Source organism: Corvus cornix, chromosome 1A (assembly GCF_000738735.6).
Source record: "Corvus cornix cornix isolate S_Up_H32 chromosome 1A, ASM73873v5, whole genome shotgun sequence".
Taxonomy (NCBI): Eukaryota; Metazoa; Chordata; class Aves; order Passeriformes; family Corvidae; genus Corvus; species Corvus cornix.
The window spans coordinates 12,874,384-12,890,314 of record NC_047057.1 but is presented as its reverse complement, the minus strand read 5'-3'; the positions used below and the strand labels follow the sequence as shown (position 1 = coordinate 12,890,314).

General features: G+C 41.9%; 3 protein-coding genes across 4 annotated transcripts; 2 read left to right on the top strand and 1 right to left on the bottom strand.

Moving 5' to 3' along the window:
• The first annotated feature begins 1,109 nt into the window (after positions 1 to 1,109).
• EFCAB10 (EF-hand calcium binding domain 10) lies at positions 1,110 to 3,424 on the top strand. 2 transcript variants are annotated; one of them, XM_019283569.3, is made up of 5 exons: positions 1,110 to 1,856; positions 1,973 to 2,137; positions 2,414 to 2,498; positions 2,860 to 2,920; positions 3,024 to 3,424. In XM_019283569.3, the coding sequence occupies exons 1-4, from the start codon at positions 1,757 to 1,759 to the stop codon at positions 2,900 to 2,902; spliced, it is 393 nt and encodes a 130-aa protein (XP_019139114.1). In that variant the 5' UTR covers positions 1,110 to 1,756; the 3' UTR covers positions 2,903 to 2,920; positions 3,024 to 3,424. The 2 variants fall into 2 exon arrangements, with proteins under 2 accessions (XP_019139114.1, XP_019139115.1); XM_019283570.3 differs by lacking the exon at positions 2,860 to 2,920 and having other exon boundaries at positions 1,121 to 1,856.
• Positions 3,425 to 3,619: 195 nt separating this feature from the next.
• On the bottom strand, positions 3,620 to 15,162 carry RINT1 (RAD50 interactor 1). The gene is made up of 14 exons (XM_010395636.4): positions 14,882 to 15,162; positions 13,637 to 13,832; positions 13,239 to 13,480; positions 12,896 to 13,069; positions 12,669 to 12,818; positions 11,410 to 11,566; positions 9,471 to 9,581; positions 9,057 to 9,282; positions 8,322 to 8,459; positions 7,387 to 7,586; positions 5,971 to 6,185; positions 5,144 to 5,324; positions 4,942 to 5,060; positions 3,620 to 4,341 (listed from the first exon to the last, which is right to left on the bottom strand). The coding sequence occupies exons 2-14, from the start codon at positions 13,811 to 13,813 to the stop codon at positions 4,128 to 4,130; spliced, it is 2,304 nt and encodes a 767-aa protein (XP_010393938.1). The 5' UTR covers positions 13,814 to 13,832; positions 14,882 to 15,162; the 3' UTR covers positions 3,620 to 4,127.
• LOC120411871 (proline-rich protein 2-like) lies at positions 15,075 to 15,827 on the top strand. The gene has a single exon (XM_039570478.1). It carries the CDS (start codon positions 15,075 to 15,077, stop codon positions 15,825 to 15,827), a length of 753 nt encoding a protein of 250 aa, XP_039426412.1.
• The last annotated feature ends 104 nt before the right edge of the window (positions 15,828 to 15,931 follow it).

The window sequence follows — 15,931 nt, the reverse complement described above, 5'->3', positions numbered from 1 at the left end:
TTCCTCAGGGAAACACATTTAAATCTGTAATTCCTGTGCTTATTCTTAAAATTTTAGCCTTAACGTGTATTTCATACTGGTTATCTTTGCTGACCACTAAAGGAGAAACATCCTTTTCCAAATGCTGGTTTCCTTGACCCAAACACTGACCTACCTACCAGTATTTCACTTGTTCCTTCTTTTCCTGTCAATCTTCCTATCCTTAGGTTCTCATTTTCAATAATGTATTTTCCATACCTTTATTTCTCCTCTGCTGACCATCTCTTCTCCTGTTTGTACTTCACATTTCAATCTACACTTCCTCCTATGACTCTTTCTTAGGAAAAAATTTTGCTAATGCTTTGCACACTCTGCAGAAAGGCATAAAAAGACAAATGCAGGAATGGATTGAGTAACTATGGGATGTTTTACTTAGGAAAAGGAGGTTTACATCACTGCCTGCAACTGTCACAGGAGGCAACTGTTAGAAACCTACAGCTCCTCTAGCCCTCATTGAGACTCAAAGCAGGTAGCATAGTCAGTTTAAAATACTAGAGCATACAGACAGCACATGGCTGTACAATCTCTGCAGCTTTGGATGCTGCCTTTCTCCCACTTTATCTAAGAAAAAATAAGTGAATTCTATTAATGTCTTAGATATTTTAATTTTGGCAAATAGTTAAATATATTTAGTGCTACACTTTTCACAGGAATATTATTCTTCTTTACTATATGCTCATTTATCATTGCCTGGTTTTATTTGATGGCAGATAGTTATATCTTTGTAGATTTCCTTATTTTCTTTTTAGTGGGATGCTTTACTTGATTATCTTTCTCCTACTAATAATGGGTAGTACAGTCAAAATCTTCTTTGATGTCTCTTCTCTGTTTGCATAGGCTACGCTGCAAGGCTCAATAGTGGTTTTAAAATGTAAACTCTCTTACTCTCAGTTGCTGGCCACTGGTTTTGCACCTCACACGGGTGTGGAACACTGGGAACATCCTGGCATCCCCGCACACCTCGGGGATGAACCAGGACTGTACCTGCGGAGCGGTGAGAAGTGAAGGTGGTACCGCCGGTGGAAGGAAACGTGACTGGAGGTGAGAACACAAAATCACAAAATCCTTAGGGTTGGGAGGGACCCCTGGAGATCATGCCGTCCAGGCATGCCAAGGCAGGGTCACCTGGAGCAGGTGACACAGGAACGCATCCAGGCAGGTTTGGAACGTCTCCAGAGAGGGAGATTGCGCGACCGCCCTGGGCAGCCTGTTCCAGAGCTCTGCCACCCTCAACATAAAGAAGCTCCTCCTCATATTGAGGTGAAACTTCTTGCGTTTTGTTTTATGGCCATTGTTACCCGTCCTGTCGCTGGCACCATCGAAAAGAGTCTGGCACATCCTCTTGGCACCGGCCTTTGAGATAGTTATATATGCAGTGGGAGGGGACATCATTAGTCTTCTCCAGACTAACAGGCCCTCAACACCGGCATACGTGTTAAAACCTACCGCGTGTAATTTGCTTTCCCCACGAACCAACGCAGAGCCGGTGCCCTGCCGGAGCGAGGTGTGTCTGTTCCGGTGCTAACGTGACGACTTCCAGGACAGTCAGTTTTCTCTTCCCCCTTCCTGCCCGCCTCAGCGGAGCGTCCCACGGCAGGAGCCGCTTGAGGGAGCGCCGGCCCCCCACGTCCCGGTTCTCTGCGGGCTCCTCTGCTCGCCCTCCTCCCGCTGGTCCCGCGGGTCCCGGTGCCGCCTCACGCCTCCCCGGCACCGCGGGATGGCGGCGGGCGAGGAGCAGAGCCGCGAGTACCTGTGGAGGCACCGGCTGCCCGAGCTGCTGCACCGCCTCGGAGCGTTGCTGCTCTTCCACCGCCCCGGTGCGCACGGGCCCGGCCCCGCCGAGAGCGGGGAGGCCGCGGGGGCAGCGGGGCTGCGCGGCCTTCGCTCCCCGGCTGAGGGCCCGGTGCCCGCGGGCAATCTGACCTCGTTGCAGAAAAGCCACGCGAGTTCCTGATCCAGGTGCTGGAGAGGGTAAAGGCTGGGAGACGAGCCGAGGGCGAGTACCCGTTCCTCATGGACGAGGCCAACGTGGACGCCATGTTCAGCCTGCTGGACGTCCTAGGCCAGGGCCACATCAGGCCAGCGCAGTACAGGGAAGGTGCGTCCACCTGCACCCCAGCGAACTGTTTGCTTGCACAGAATTATTAAAATAGTTTCAAAGTTACCTATCTGTACACTTCAGAATTATCCACACACCTCCCCACACAACCTGGAACTTGGAAAGTTTAAAAAGTTACTTGTGGTTAAGTTTCCTATGTTTAAGTTACATGTTGTTAAGCTACACACGTTTACCTTTTGTTAGATCTACGCACCTTTAAATTTAAATTTTTCTTTCCAAAGGCTTGCATAAGAAATTTTCTTTTGTTAACTTTAGCTCTTAAAACTTTGGGACTGAGCACTGAGGATTTGGAGCTAGATGATGATGTGAATATCACACGGGATGTATTCAAGGAAGGAATGTAAGTTTAATTGAAGTTGTGGGTGTTTTGGTTTTTTTGTGGGGTGCATATGCATAGGAGATACTTTACTGAGATTTATCTTTTATTTACAAAGCTACATAATTAAAGGACTTGCTGGTTTAAGCTTGACTGTGTCACTTTGCATTGCAAAATTTAAAAAAGGTCAGTTATTTCCTGACCTTCTTGCCTTGCTGTGATTCAAACTCCATGCCCTCCACCACCTCAGTTCCAGGATCCTCTCGCAGGAGACCTCTCACAGTACCTGCCCCTCAGGTCAGAGTGAAGGTCACCAGGCAGCCCAGGGGTTAAAATACTGATCTGGAAATGTGGAACTGTGAGGCCCTGTTGTTTTCTTTGTCAGGGCTGGTACCACAGCTGGAGATGAAATAGGTTCGCAGTTCTAATAATTTCTCATAGTCAAGGTATGGTTCTAGGAGCAATTTTTAAGTAACTGTTGCAATCACTGAAAGGTACTGAACTAACTATCCTCCTTATCTAACTAGAGATTTTCTTTTTCTGTCTTAGGAAGAAAAAGATGCTGGAGAGCTGGTCTGTGTATTAGTTTGAGCACTGGTCTTCTATATATATTAAAAACAGACATCTTCCCCAATTTTTCTTCTGGTTTGTCAGCTGTGAAGTCGATTTTAAGCAGTACTCTTTTTCTCATCTTCTCCACCCTTCAGAGGAGCAATCAGCTGAAAAGGACAAATGACAAGAACTCATTCATGTCTAGCAGGCACTGGAGGGAGTATCATTAAGAACTGCTGTTCTTAATATAATTAGATGGTTTAAAAAAAAAAGTAGAGCTCTCTTATGCATGTGAAATAGTATTTTGGAGTTTTCCTCCTTCAGGTTACAGTTTACAGTAAAGGATTGTTACCTGTTGGCGCATTACCACTGAATAAAATTAAATTGATTTTTGGGCTTGTGCTGTGTTTTGGTTTTTGTTTGGTTGGGTTTTTTGTTCGTTTGTTTGCTTGCTTTTAAAGAAAAAACAACAAGTTATGACAAATGTCCACAGGTAAGGGTAGGTAGCACTTCCAACTGGTATTTTCAAACTTAGCACACACTATGCAATTTATAAGGAGAAACTTTTAAAAAAATTAAGATATAGTCTCATATAGGAAAAAAAACCTTAATTTGTATGAAGAAAACAGTGACATATTCCTTCCTTCTGCATTGATTACATACATTTTAATACAGAACATCCATTACCTGGAATTTGGAGATGTAAAACATCTGTTTTTAACTGAAGGCTAACCAGTTCATAGGGAAGAGTAGCCCACGTTGTACAAAAATGCATTTACACTGTAAATACTACGTGTTCCTCAGAAAGATACAGCAAACACTGACAAGGCAGACTATTCATTAGAGATGAACACAGTTTCAGCTTCCAAATGCAATGGCAAGGTGGCCATGGAAAATAAGATCTGCACAGTTCAACACCAAGGCAGTAGCATTTGGAATTTTTTTTTTTTGAACTGTACAGAATAAGGCATAAGTTTAGATTAAAACAATCTCTCAGTATACAGAAATTAAAAAATAAGTACATTACAAGATATTTGCTTTGCATTTGCTTGGAATAAATAATCTAGACCAAGTTATTAAACACTTCTGAAGAAGAAGTCTTTATTTTCCTGTATTTGGCCAACTAGCTCTCAAATTAAGAAGAATCTCAACATCCCTTTGAGCCAGTTTATAAAGTCCAAGTTCATTTAGTGCTGCTGTTGCAGATGGCTGGCTTGGCTTTGATGGTTCATTTTCTGAAGCTGACTGTAGGACATCCTTCAGAAGCAAGGCAGAGCCAATATTCAGGTTCAGGATAATGCAAGCTTCTTTTATGCTAGAGGAAAGGTTACATGGATTAATGTAAGCAGCACAAATTTAAGTATAACAAAAAAACCTTCCATGCTCCATGTTGGTTTAAAAATATTCAGATTTCAGCCCCAATTAGCCAAGGAGTTTGATGCTGGACTCTTTAGGAGACTGTGGGCTAGTGAAAAAGACCAACCACAAAGAAAGTAGCAGCTTCTCATCCATGACAGCATCTAGACTGCTATACAAGGCAATCCTAAGAAGGAACATAGTTTATAGTCCTTCTTCTAACAATAAAGTTTGTTGTGTTGTAACTGTATCTTTAACTAGTTTCTCTGGCCCCAGTTTCAGAGCTTTGTGCTACTTAATATTCCTTCCACAAGTTAATCTATCTAGACATCCTGACTGCACAAAATACTCCAGGACACATGCCACAATCTGTTGCTGTCTGAGCACATGCCACAGAATCAACTTTCCTAGTTGAAAACATCAGAAGCATGAATGATCAATACGTTTAAAGTGTGGATCAAAACTATCTGTGAAAAAATCTTGGTTTTAAGTAAAACACTTGTCATTCTCTGGACACTCACTTTTGAAATACGAATAGATCAGAAGTTTGCCTACTTACTGCTTGAAGTAGTTTTCTGGCCTCTTGCAGTAGTGTGAAAACAAGGGGAACAAATTCCGACTCATGTCAAACTGGAGTTGTGCTGCTCCTCCTTCATTGAAATGATTTGCCATAATGATCTACAAATACAAAGAGGGGCATCTGCTGTTTAAGCCAGTCCCTGACACCTACACAGCATTGCACAGGTCACACTGATACCCACTTCCTGATAGATGTACAGATCCACTTTCTCTGCAAGCATTTGCCAGAAAGTTTTGAACAGAGAGTGGCAGAGCTGCTGCTCCAGTTGTAGCAAACGGTCTCGCAGTGTCTGCAACATTGGGCATGCCGTGCTCGACAAAGACATCACTGCTTGCTCTGCTTGAGAGGGCAAAGACAACCACCTGAAAGAAACCATTGCACTGCAGTCATTAGAATGAAATAACTCATTACAACAGCTGAAGCTAAAATTATCCTTAAAAAAAATCTTACCCATTTACAATGTTTCAGAGGCAGTGCTTTCCCATTTCTAATCTAAAAGTTATCAGTCTAATGCTATGTTTGAATTTCATTTAATATTAAACTCATGCTTTAGTTATAAATCTCTGAACATGTCATTCTAGGGAATCCCATCTAATCTGGAAATCACTGAGTTCTATTCCTTTTAGGAAGTACTTCAGAAATTCTACTCAGGAGAAAATACTCAAGAAGCCCTAGGAGTCTGTGAAAACAGAATAGTTGTGACAGGCCATTTTGCATAAAATCTTCAATACTACTATGAAGAAAATAATTCCTGTTCAAAATAGAAAACTAGAACAATCCAGAATTTTTCCTAGGGTGGAACTACTTTAGAAAACATATCATGACAACAGTCCTAAGGTAAGAATCAGGAGAATTTTCCAGAACTTATTGCCCTGCAGCTTTCCTACTCAGGAAAAGAAATATTGCCTATTATTTATTCTTGCCTTTACTGACTTCAGTATTTTTAACACGAAACAATACTGTAATATGGGAAGAGATTAAACAAAGAGATTAAACAAACAGAATCACCTCTCTTTTTTGTAGAGCTTTGCAGCATCTTTGACCTCTCTGAAGACATGATCTACTTGTCGTGTCAGCATGTCGTGCTTCAGGCGCTCCAGGAGGTTGATCATGTCATCAAAGACCGAGCTCTCCATGGACGCCAGCTGTCCCAGCTGGAGCTGGCTCACGGTGTCACTTTCTGCATGAACCTCCAGCTCAGCCTGCTGCAGCTGCAAGAAGAACTAGGCAAACAAAACCAGAGAGGAACACCACAAAAAATGGTTATCCCTTGAACTTTTCAGTGGTACTTTGTTAGGCACAGCTCTAGAAAAGCCTCTCCTGGCACATTTATAAAATTAAAAATTTAAGATTTTGAAAACATTTTCTTATCTTTCCCTGTGGTCCTGACTTAGTCAAAAACAGAACATGGTGGTTTAATTCTAGTGATGGAACTGATACAGGTTTCAGATACAACAACAGATAGGTAAAGGGAACAGATCTAAAGAAATACTGAAAAGATATTTTAAGATTGCCAGCAGCATGCTTTTGAAAAACCCTACCTTGACCTCTTTAAGATTTGGAAAAGTAAACTTGAATTGTAATTTTTAGCAATGATTATTCATTGAATCATAAATTTACTGTGCTGACAACAGCAAGAAAATGAATCGAGTTTAACAAGTTTAATGTGACATTGTGGTAACAGCTTATTGGTTTTGCTTTTGAGCAGATCAAGACACTGGTAGATGCAGTTACACAACATGAAGGCTGCTGTCCTATCACAGCAAGATTATCCCCTGCTAGAGCCACAGCTTCCTGTGAAGACAGTAAGAATTTGGAGGCTGCCCACAGCACACACAATATCTTATTCTGCACACTCTGTGTGTAACAGGTTTTTTGACCATTAGCACCAATATCCATAGAAAAGCTGGAATTCTGCACTAGGCCGTGCTGCCACCAGGCTGTTGTATAGCAGTCACTGATCCCCAGTTATCAGTGTGGCCTTTCTGGGCCACAGCTGAACCGTGTTGCAACACAGATAACCCACACTGGATCTGGCTAAGCTCTCCTGCCAAGGGAGGAGTTCAAGGACCAGGCAAAGGCTGCTGCTCTGGTTCAGAGACCTCCAAAATCAATTCACTTTTTTTTTTACAATAAAACACATGTAAAAGAGACTACTTTTTTTTGGTCTCTTCAGATTATTCCATTTTCCAGGCTCTCTCTGCATTTCCCTAGAAAGTTTATAATTAGCAGCTTAGACCTCAATAACCTGTCCTTATTTATACATCTTTTACTAAATCTGAATTTATATCTCATTTTACTTTTTCAGTAATTCATTCTCCTGAATACACCTAAAAAGTGCTGAAAATAAAATGTTTGTTACGAAACAAACATCCAAAGTCCATTTTAAAATCTCTTTTTTCCTACAGAAGAATAATTACTTACTACATTGTCAGCCCAGTCTGCCAACACTGTTGCTATATAATTAACAGCATTAAGGATTGCACAGTATCGGAATCCTAAGGAAGCTCTTGTCTCTTCCTTCATTACTTGAGTTAATCGTATCCTGAAATCATCAACTAACTCCTTCTGTAGGCCTAGGAACTGTAGTTTTCTGGAAGCTGTTGGAAGATTCTTATACCTGTCTGGAAAGACATTAATTAAATGTTTTTAGGCTTTTCAAACTAAATAAAAACTTTTCAAAAAGAAACATTACAGGCATCTTATTGTACCACCTTACGCCTATGAGAACATCATATAGTCAGTATTTAAATGTCAGTATTTAAAACAGCTGATATATCAATGATTTCAGGGAAGCTGCTCATGCAAAAGCTAAACATGCAAAGAAACTACTTCCTTCCCCCTCCTGATTCCATGAGCAGTTTGTATTCTAACACTTGAAGCAATGTGTGATTATACCACACCCTCCAGTGTGGCCCCTAAAGCGTCCTCACAAGAGAAAGCAAGCCACGGAAGAAGCAATTTAGTGTCTCCTGAAAACATACCTGCTCTTATGTTCTGTTGCAAAAAGGGAGAAGTTATTTAATAGCTTCTGAATTGTTACAGATTCAAAATGAGTGTCAGGATTTATTACAGAATTGCAACAAATTATATTCTGCCAAGCGAGAAAAAATATGGTAAATATCACATGTGTACTTTTAATTATTATTTTGTAAACATGTCACTAGCTCAAGATTATTCATGTGTTAGTGTCCAAAATACAAAACAAACAGGATGCTTTTATTAAACTGCAAACACCACAACTTTGCAACATTATTTGGTGACTGCTGCTGACAATAAATATTTAGTAAAGAAATATTTTAGCTGAAGGTTTTTTACTATTCATTACAAACAAGAGCAATGCCCATAGATACAATTACCTGTTATAACTAACAAGAGAGTCATAAAAGTTTCAGCACAGTCTGGAACTTTCATTTCATCTACATCAGTGATATCTTCATACTGTGATATCCATGCAGCCTCTGATGAAAGCATAGAGTCCATTTTCTGAAGAGCAACTGAAATGCACAAAACTTTTAAGTTTTGAATTTTAAAAAAATTCCAACAAAAACCCCTCTAAAATATATTAACATAAAAGCCTTACCTTTACTATGTTAAATATTGCATTTTCAGGTTATAAAAACTACTGACAACTCATTTCATACAAAACCAGCTTCAATGTATCTGCATTTACAACACTATTAACAGTTAAATGTCAGAATTGATTGGGGGGGTTGGTTTTGTTTTGGGGTTTTTTTTTGTAATAGTTGCCTTGCTCCTTTCCAATATATTTCTTCTTCATTTCTCAAAAACTAGTAACTCTCCCTTATTTCAATTTAATGTCCCTCTCTGTTTGCACACACCTAACATTTGTCTAAAAATAAGCCTACCTGATAACATAAAGCTTAGGGGCAAGAGTCCTACAAAATACAGAAGCACTGTTGAAACCTAATCAATTTTTATTCAGAATAATTACAGAGCATAAAAATACATATGCTTTTGGCAGTAGCCCTGTCCAAGTGACTTATCCTACTTGAAAAGGGTAGCTGTGTAAGCAGACACATACTTTCTGATTGTGCAATATAAAGGCCAACAAAATCCACTGGAAGTCTTACATTTTTTTTCCACTGTTAGCCACCTTTGGAAGCAGGATTCTTCTGACAGAATATGCATGCAACTGGGAAAGCTGCTGAGATAACCATGAATGCTGTACAACTCTCTCTCAAACAGAAGTACCTCATCCACAAGGTGACAAAAGAGTGTATCATCATACAACAGGCAGGGAATATCAGCAGCCAACTTCTCCAAAATCAGCATTACTAGAGCACGAGAGAATTCAAGCTTTGGAAAGGAAAAAAGTCAATGTCAGAGATAGGAAATACTGACACATGCAAACATGTACACAACCAACTGCTACTAGACTAAGTCTCACCACATACAGATTTCAGTGGAAATGGGCTTACACACATATCTATCGGAAGTTGACTTAGTTATTATATTCACATTTAAAAAATCATTTAATTGCTTACCCCAGCATTCACTGAAGATCCTGCCTTTTCCAGTATTGGCTGGATTTTGTCATCAAGAAACTTGGAATGATTTCCAATCCACATAAGTACTTGTGTTAAATACCACTCAGGCTTATTTAAAAAAGAAAAAAATTATTAAATGCATCCAAACAACATTTATTCAAGTGCTATTAGTATTTTAGGACAAATTTCTAAAAATACTGCTCTCTTTCCCGGCCTTCTCTTGATCTCAGGTCACACAAGCCTTTCACTGTTTTACTTAGCTTTCATTTATATAAAAGCATTATCGGAAAAATATTTCTGGATTTTCATTGTCTTAAATGTACCAAATATTGTCTCTCAAGCAAAAGCTCCATTTTTATTTCCCCTTTCTCTACTGCTTTCTCAGCCAGGAGAGCCTTGTTTCTGCTTCATATACTTCTGTTCTCCCATGTGGCCTTTATTTCTTGGTACATCAAAAAGGATGCTCTCCTGAAAAAAGCTCTGCTCTTACTGTTATTGTACCTAACCTCAGCCCCACCCTCCCCCTAGAAGTGGGGAATCTATCACCTTCTCATTTCATTTTTTAATGCCTTTAAGCTTTTTCAGTTTCCACAAAAATTCCACGGGCTGCAGGTTTTGATGAACGCTTACTTCAGTGTTAGTGCAACTGGAAGCAGTTCCTATTTTCTTCATTCCCAACAGCCAAGTGAGTGCTGAGGTGCACTCACATTTTTTGTGTCTGTTTCTCACCTCTGTATTCATTTTCATTTGTGTCATTAATTTTAGCATGCTTGGGTTGTTGGGTTTAACACTCCTTCCCCAACTGGGCAGGGTCATTGTGAACTCTGAGCCTCTCCTCTGAAATACCTGTAACCCTGTCCAGGTTGCTGTCTTTCAAGTATTTTACATTGGTATTTTCTTTATTGCATTATCCAAGTAATTACTCAAAAAAAAAAAAAAAAAAACAACAACAAAATCCCAACCCAACAAACCCAACCCAAATTTCAGCAAGGCCCTGTTGAAATACCTTTCTGATCTGACACTAGATTACCTGTAACCTTTTCTTGACAAGTTCTTATTTTTAAAATAGTTTTTCACCTATTGTTGTTTGCAAATTTTATGTCTTGAACATATTTTTTCCATTTGCTTTTTAAATAATTTTGTTCATATCTAAAACACCTCTTTCCCACTAACATACACAACAGTATTTTTAAAAGCTCTGTAGTAACATCTATCAAGATTGCAAATGTATTTAGATTTACACAAGATGGTGATCACAAGCAGATTTGTGCAACTGGACAGTTATAAAACAGGTCCCAAACTTTGCTCCAGATGTATTACGGTGGCATTAATGCAATGAAACCCATTCCAGCACTAATTCTCAGAGAAAAATCCTCTGTATTTGAAGGCAATTCACACAAAAAGTGAGTCAGTTTCCAACTGGTAAACTCGGCATCTCTTGTTTTATGTCAATTAAAAAATTCAACCCATTAAAAGAAATTATTATTTAACAGTGCCTTTAGACTAATCACATTTCATATCCTACCTGCAGAATCCAACATTTTCAGTTACATGAAGGCAAAACACAATACCAAAACTCAAAGTCACAGCCTTTGAGCTCAAGAAATAGAGAGCAGTGCAAAACCATTTGCAACAAGACACAGGAAATTAATCAAAACTTGTGAACTGATGGGAGTCCGTCTGAGATTGTAATAATGCTTTATTTAGAAGGATCTGGGCAAGGGAAAAACACTGCCTCGCCCAGAGAAAACGCCTGTGCCTCTGGCAGGTCTCGAAGTGCTATCTCGATGTCTCTCCACACTTAGGTAGGCACAAGAACCACACAATTTTGAAGAATCCTAATTCTGGAAAGTGTGAAAGCTATACAATTTAAACACAGCAATCTAACTGTTGATTGCAAAACCATTTAGAAATGTCAAACCATTTTCTCCCATACCTTGTTTAGAACATTGGTTTGTTTATTTCCAGTGAAATGATACTTGAATCTTTTCTGAAGAGGATTCAGCATGATCTGTATCGGGAGGACAACTGGTGGTGAAGGGGGTAAAGGGTACTTCTCCGGCAATTGTTTAGGTTTGGTTAACAGCTCATCTCTAAGTTTGACAGTCAAGGATGGACTTAAGTGTTGAATTACCCCAACATCGTCATTTCAATAGAATGTGCTTATAAAAATGAACACTGCTTAGTTCGACACCATTGACTGAAGGCAGTATTATGAAAACAGTGAAATTCCTCAAATATAAAAGATATTTCAAAATATTCCACTTTATGTAATATTTAATATAACTGAGGCCTTTAGGGATTATTTATTCAATGACAATACAAGTCCCTTAAGTCAGTTTAATTTGGGAAACTTTTAGGAATCCAGCAAACCACCATTGTCAGAAACCAACACAGTGGCTGTCCAAGAGACACACTTATTCATATTTGTTAAAGGAGGATAAAGACTCCTGGGATTAATAAATGCAACACATGATTTCCTGTTTTCATGTAATGGATTTAAGTGAGCCACTCTGCCAAACCAAAATTGTTACCAACTCAGGGTTGTGGACAATGGCCTTGCATCTTTCTACTATATGATAAAAGGAAAAAAAAAAAAGGCAGCCACAGTCTCTCACACACAAAAAAGGCTTAGTTGAGCTTTAATTTTAACTAATTTTTGTGAATTATTTAATTCACAAAAATCGGGGACAGATTGAGCAGCAGTGCCTTCTGAACAACCTCAAAGTCTCCTTCCAAGACATGTATCTTTACTTTTCCCTCTTTTCCTTCTGTAGTGGGACACATTAAAGTGATTAAAGCTGATTTCACAAAAGGCTATAAAATAAAAAGCATTAACTGTGTGTAATGAAACACACATCACCATTTTTTAATTAACATGCATGGGTAATGATACCAAGCAGGGTAAGGCCTGATCCTCATGCAACCTGAACTGCCAGCTACCATGAGCACTGGATCTGATGACTTGGAGTAAAAATGTTGCTACTGCCAAAAAGGACAAATTTGGCACTTGGCACTTTCTAAATGACAAAAAACCCCAAAGAAAAACCCCCACAACATTCTAATGTTAATACAAAGTAACATAAATTATCTCCCATCTTTAGGGAGAACAAAATTTTAAATAATTCTCCTTGAGAATGGGCATCTGTCACAGTTTTTACCCCTGCTAAAATACACAACAATTTAAAAGGATACGAGGTTTGCAGTTTCAGAAGCTGACAGAACAGCATCTCCAAGTTGTTGTACACATCAGGAGCGTTGGCTGGTGCAGCAAGGCCAAATGCCTGGGACTGAGGTGGTCCCACAAAGGGCCAGCGGAGCTGCACCAGCACCTCCTCAAAGTCACTGCAACACAAAGTAAGCACTTGGACATGAACTTACAGTACAACGTGAAGATGAAGGAGTCACAGTAACTCTCTCACCTCGTCAATTTGTCCTTAAGGATTTTATGCCAGAATTTAACAGTGGATCTCACAAAAGCAAGAAGATGAGAACAAGATGACTCCTGAAGTTTAATATCCAGTTCTGCCATGCATGCTAGAGTACTGGCTGCCTCCGGAACATTGTTGGTCATCAGATACTGCTGAATGCTATCACTATAAAACACAGAGAAGTCAAGGCCAAATATTCATTAATGATAACAGAAAATAATCACTTGTATATTGAAAAGTAAAGACAAAACTTTCTTGCATTTAAAATACTTTAATAATGGGATAAACCAGGTTACCAGTCTCAGAACATATATACAGTACTCAGGAACTCTACCTCAGCTCTTCTATGCGACAAATCCATTTGAGGTAGGCCAGGTGTCGCTCGAGCTCTTCTACTTGACCAATCACTACATCGAGATCCTCCATCCATGGCTGAGCTTTCAGCAAGTGGCTATTGATGGACTCAGACAGAACAGTTTCTTCCTCTAGAAGCTGACTCAGAGACTTTTTGGAATCTTCTGCTTTCTTTAAGGCATTCTGAATTCTTTTAGGGACTTCCGATGAAACTGTAAGTACCTGCATTGACAGAGAAGTATTAGGGCAGACATAAAAACACTGCACTGTGTAGAGCAGTACCATTGAGACACTGATACATTTCATTTAGTTTCATATTCTTAATCAGTCATGCAGCATGTTAAGAAGAAGAAAAAAATAAAATAGAAAGATGCTTACCTGTTCTTCTAACTGCTTTTTGTTTTCAGATAGCTTTTCAATCAGGCTGTCTAGCTTCCCCAGGGAATCATAGTCATTTCCAAGTTCTCTTTCCAGAAATTCAGAAACATAGTAGGGAATATCACAGTGATCTAGATCTCTAGTGACTTCTTTCTCTCTAACAGCAATGCTTGCCATGTTTTCTTTCTCTGCAATACTGAGTATATAATTTCTAATTAGCCCACAGTAAGCACAAACAAATATAACCTATTGAGGAACAAAATTCCATGAAAAGCTGACAGTTCAATACAAACTGAGACTTAAATACCACATTCATGAATTATATCGCTTTAAGTGAGACAATTTGCTGGCTTAAGTCTTATCTGAGACCTGATAAAACCTTGCTTACATATCCAACTGGTGATTTATTATATATTAACTACTTAAGAGAAATACATCTGGATATTTCTTCCTTCCCCAAAAGCATTAATTTTATTACAATTAGTCCAATAGATATGTAGTTCATGCATATATAATGTAGAAAACTTAATGAAAACTACAAAAAAAAAAATTTGTTAAATGCAATGGAAGATAATGTTCCACTTTACCTTTTCACAAGTTTAGGATATTTCAGAGATACCAACTCATGTCTGATGTGTTACTAGCAAAGTATCCATGTGGGCCTTACAATGATTTGGAAAGTAAATGCATCACTAAAATATTTACTAGAAAAACCCACACGGTATAGCATAAAAGACACTTGCTGATCCACACAATTGGCAGCATCCAGAGAAAACCTGACATTGAGAGGATGTTCACAGTGAAACAAAAAAGGCAACAATGACAAGTGTTTGGCTAGTTCAATCCTCAATTTCTTAGTATCACTTTCAAAACAGTATTTAAAAATAAAAACCTATACACTTACACTTTATCTGCTACAAGCTTTAATTAAGCTAATCCCCCCTATTAAACTGACTACAGGAGTGACAAAGTGGTGCAGTTGATGAGCCAGAGTTGCAGAGGCAATAGAGAGCACCAGGAAGAACAAACTGGGTGACCAAGGGTGCTGCAGAGGAAGACGCGAATAAAGAAAACAAAATAGTAAAACTGCAGCAATATAGACATAATACGGCAGGAAAAAACTAGCCAAGCGGTGCTCTTTTCATACTTAGAGGAAAGGATCAGGTTACAGGAGAGAGGAACAGGAGGAGTCTGGGCGCATCCCTTCCAGCAGCTGCCAGCTCAGCCCCGCGGCTCAGCACCCACCTCGGCCTGAGGGCCGGACCCTTCCAAGCGCCGGCTGAAGGCTCTGCGGGCTCCGGGAGGCTGCGGGCGAGGCGCCGCCGACCACGGCCTGAGCTGGGAGGCCAGGCAGCTCCTTAGCCCGGCGGCAGCTCGGCGAGCCCTTCCCTTCCCCGCCACGGGCGCCGACCGACGAGCCGCCGCTTCCCCTCGCAGGATGGTGCCGAGAGGATGGGAAGACCGCGGGTGCCGCCGCCCAAAGCCCTCAGGGCACTCCCCGCGGGTCCCCGCGTCCGCAGCACCGCCCCGCCGCGTCAGCGGCGCCGCGGATGACAGAGCGCGGGGCGCAGGCGCGGCGCCGCTCGGCGGCCCGGTCCCCGCCTGCGGGGCCAGCCGCGTCCGCCGGCTCGGGGGCTGTGCCCGCCCCGTGCTCCGAGGACCCGGCCCGGGCAGAGCCGCGTCCCGCCGGCTCGGGGGCTGTGCCCGCCCCGTGCTCCGAGGGACCCGGCCCGGGCAGAGCCGCGTCCCCCGGCTCGGGGGCTGTGCCCGCCCCGTGCTCCGAGGGACCCGGCCCGGGCAGAGCCGCGTCCCCCGGCTCGGGGGCTGGCCCGCCCCGTGCTCCGAGGGACCCGGCCCGGGCAGAGCCGCGTCCCGCCGGCTCGGGGGCTGTGCTCGCCCCGTGCTCCGAGGGACCCGGCCCGGGCAGAGCCGCGTCCCCCCGGCTCGGGGGCTGTGCCCGCCCCGTGCTCCGAGGGACCCGGCCCGGGCAGAGCCGCGTCCCCCCGGCTCGGGGCTGTGCCCGCCCCGTGCTCCGAGGGACCCGGCCCGGGCAGAGCCGCGTCCCGCCGGCTCGGGGGCTGGGCCCGCCCCGTGCTCCGAGGGACCCGGCCTTGCCGAGGCCCCTCACGGCCTCCCCGCCCCCTCCGCACACAGCCGGTGTGGCCGGCGCCATAACTTTGCATTTGGCTGAAAATACCAGGTCATTTTAGAACAGCTCCACACTATTTTTTTTTTCCCAGCCGGAAGCCCGGATCATTATTCGCCCCCCGCCCCCAGCAGTGGACAGGGGACAGG

Bases quoted from the DNA above. Each gene is read 5' to 3' on its own strand.
- EFCAB10 (XM_019283569.3), top strand. From the start codon at position 1,757: ATGGCGGCGGGCGAGGAGCAGAGCCGCGAGTACCTGTGGAGGCACCGG. The intron at 1,857-1,972 runs GTGCGCACGGGC...ACCTCGTTGCAG, and splicing joins GCTGCTCTTCCACCGCCCCG to AAAAGCCACGCGAGTTCCTG. The intron at 2,138-2,413 runs GTGCGTCCACCT...TGTTAACTTTAG, and splicing joins GCCAGCGCAGTACAGGGAAG to CTCTTAAAACTTTGGGACTG.
- LOC120411871 (XM_039570478.1), top strand. From the start codon at position 15,075: ATGGTGCCGAGAGGATGGGAAGACCGCGGGTGCCGCCGCCCAAAGCCC.
- RINT1 (XM_010395636.4), bottom strand. From the start codon at position 13,813: ATGGCAAGCATTGCTGTTAGAGAGAAAGAAGTCACTAGAGATCTAGAT. The intron at 6,186-7,386 runs GTAAGTAATTAT...TTGTTTGCCTAG, and splicing joins CAGACTGGGCTGACAATGTA to TTCTTCTTGCAGCTGCAGCA. The intron at 4,342-4,941 runs GTAAGTAGGCAA...CCTTTCCTCTAG, and splicing joins CCAGAAAACTACTTCAAGCA to CATAAAAGAAGCTTGCATTA.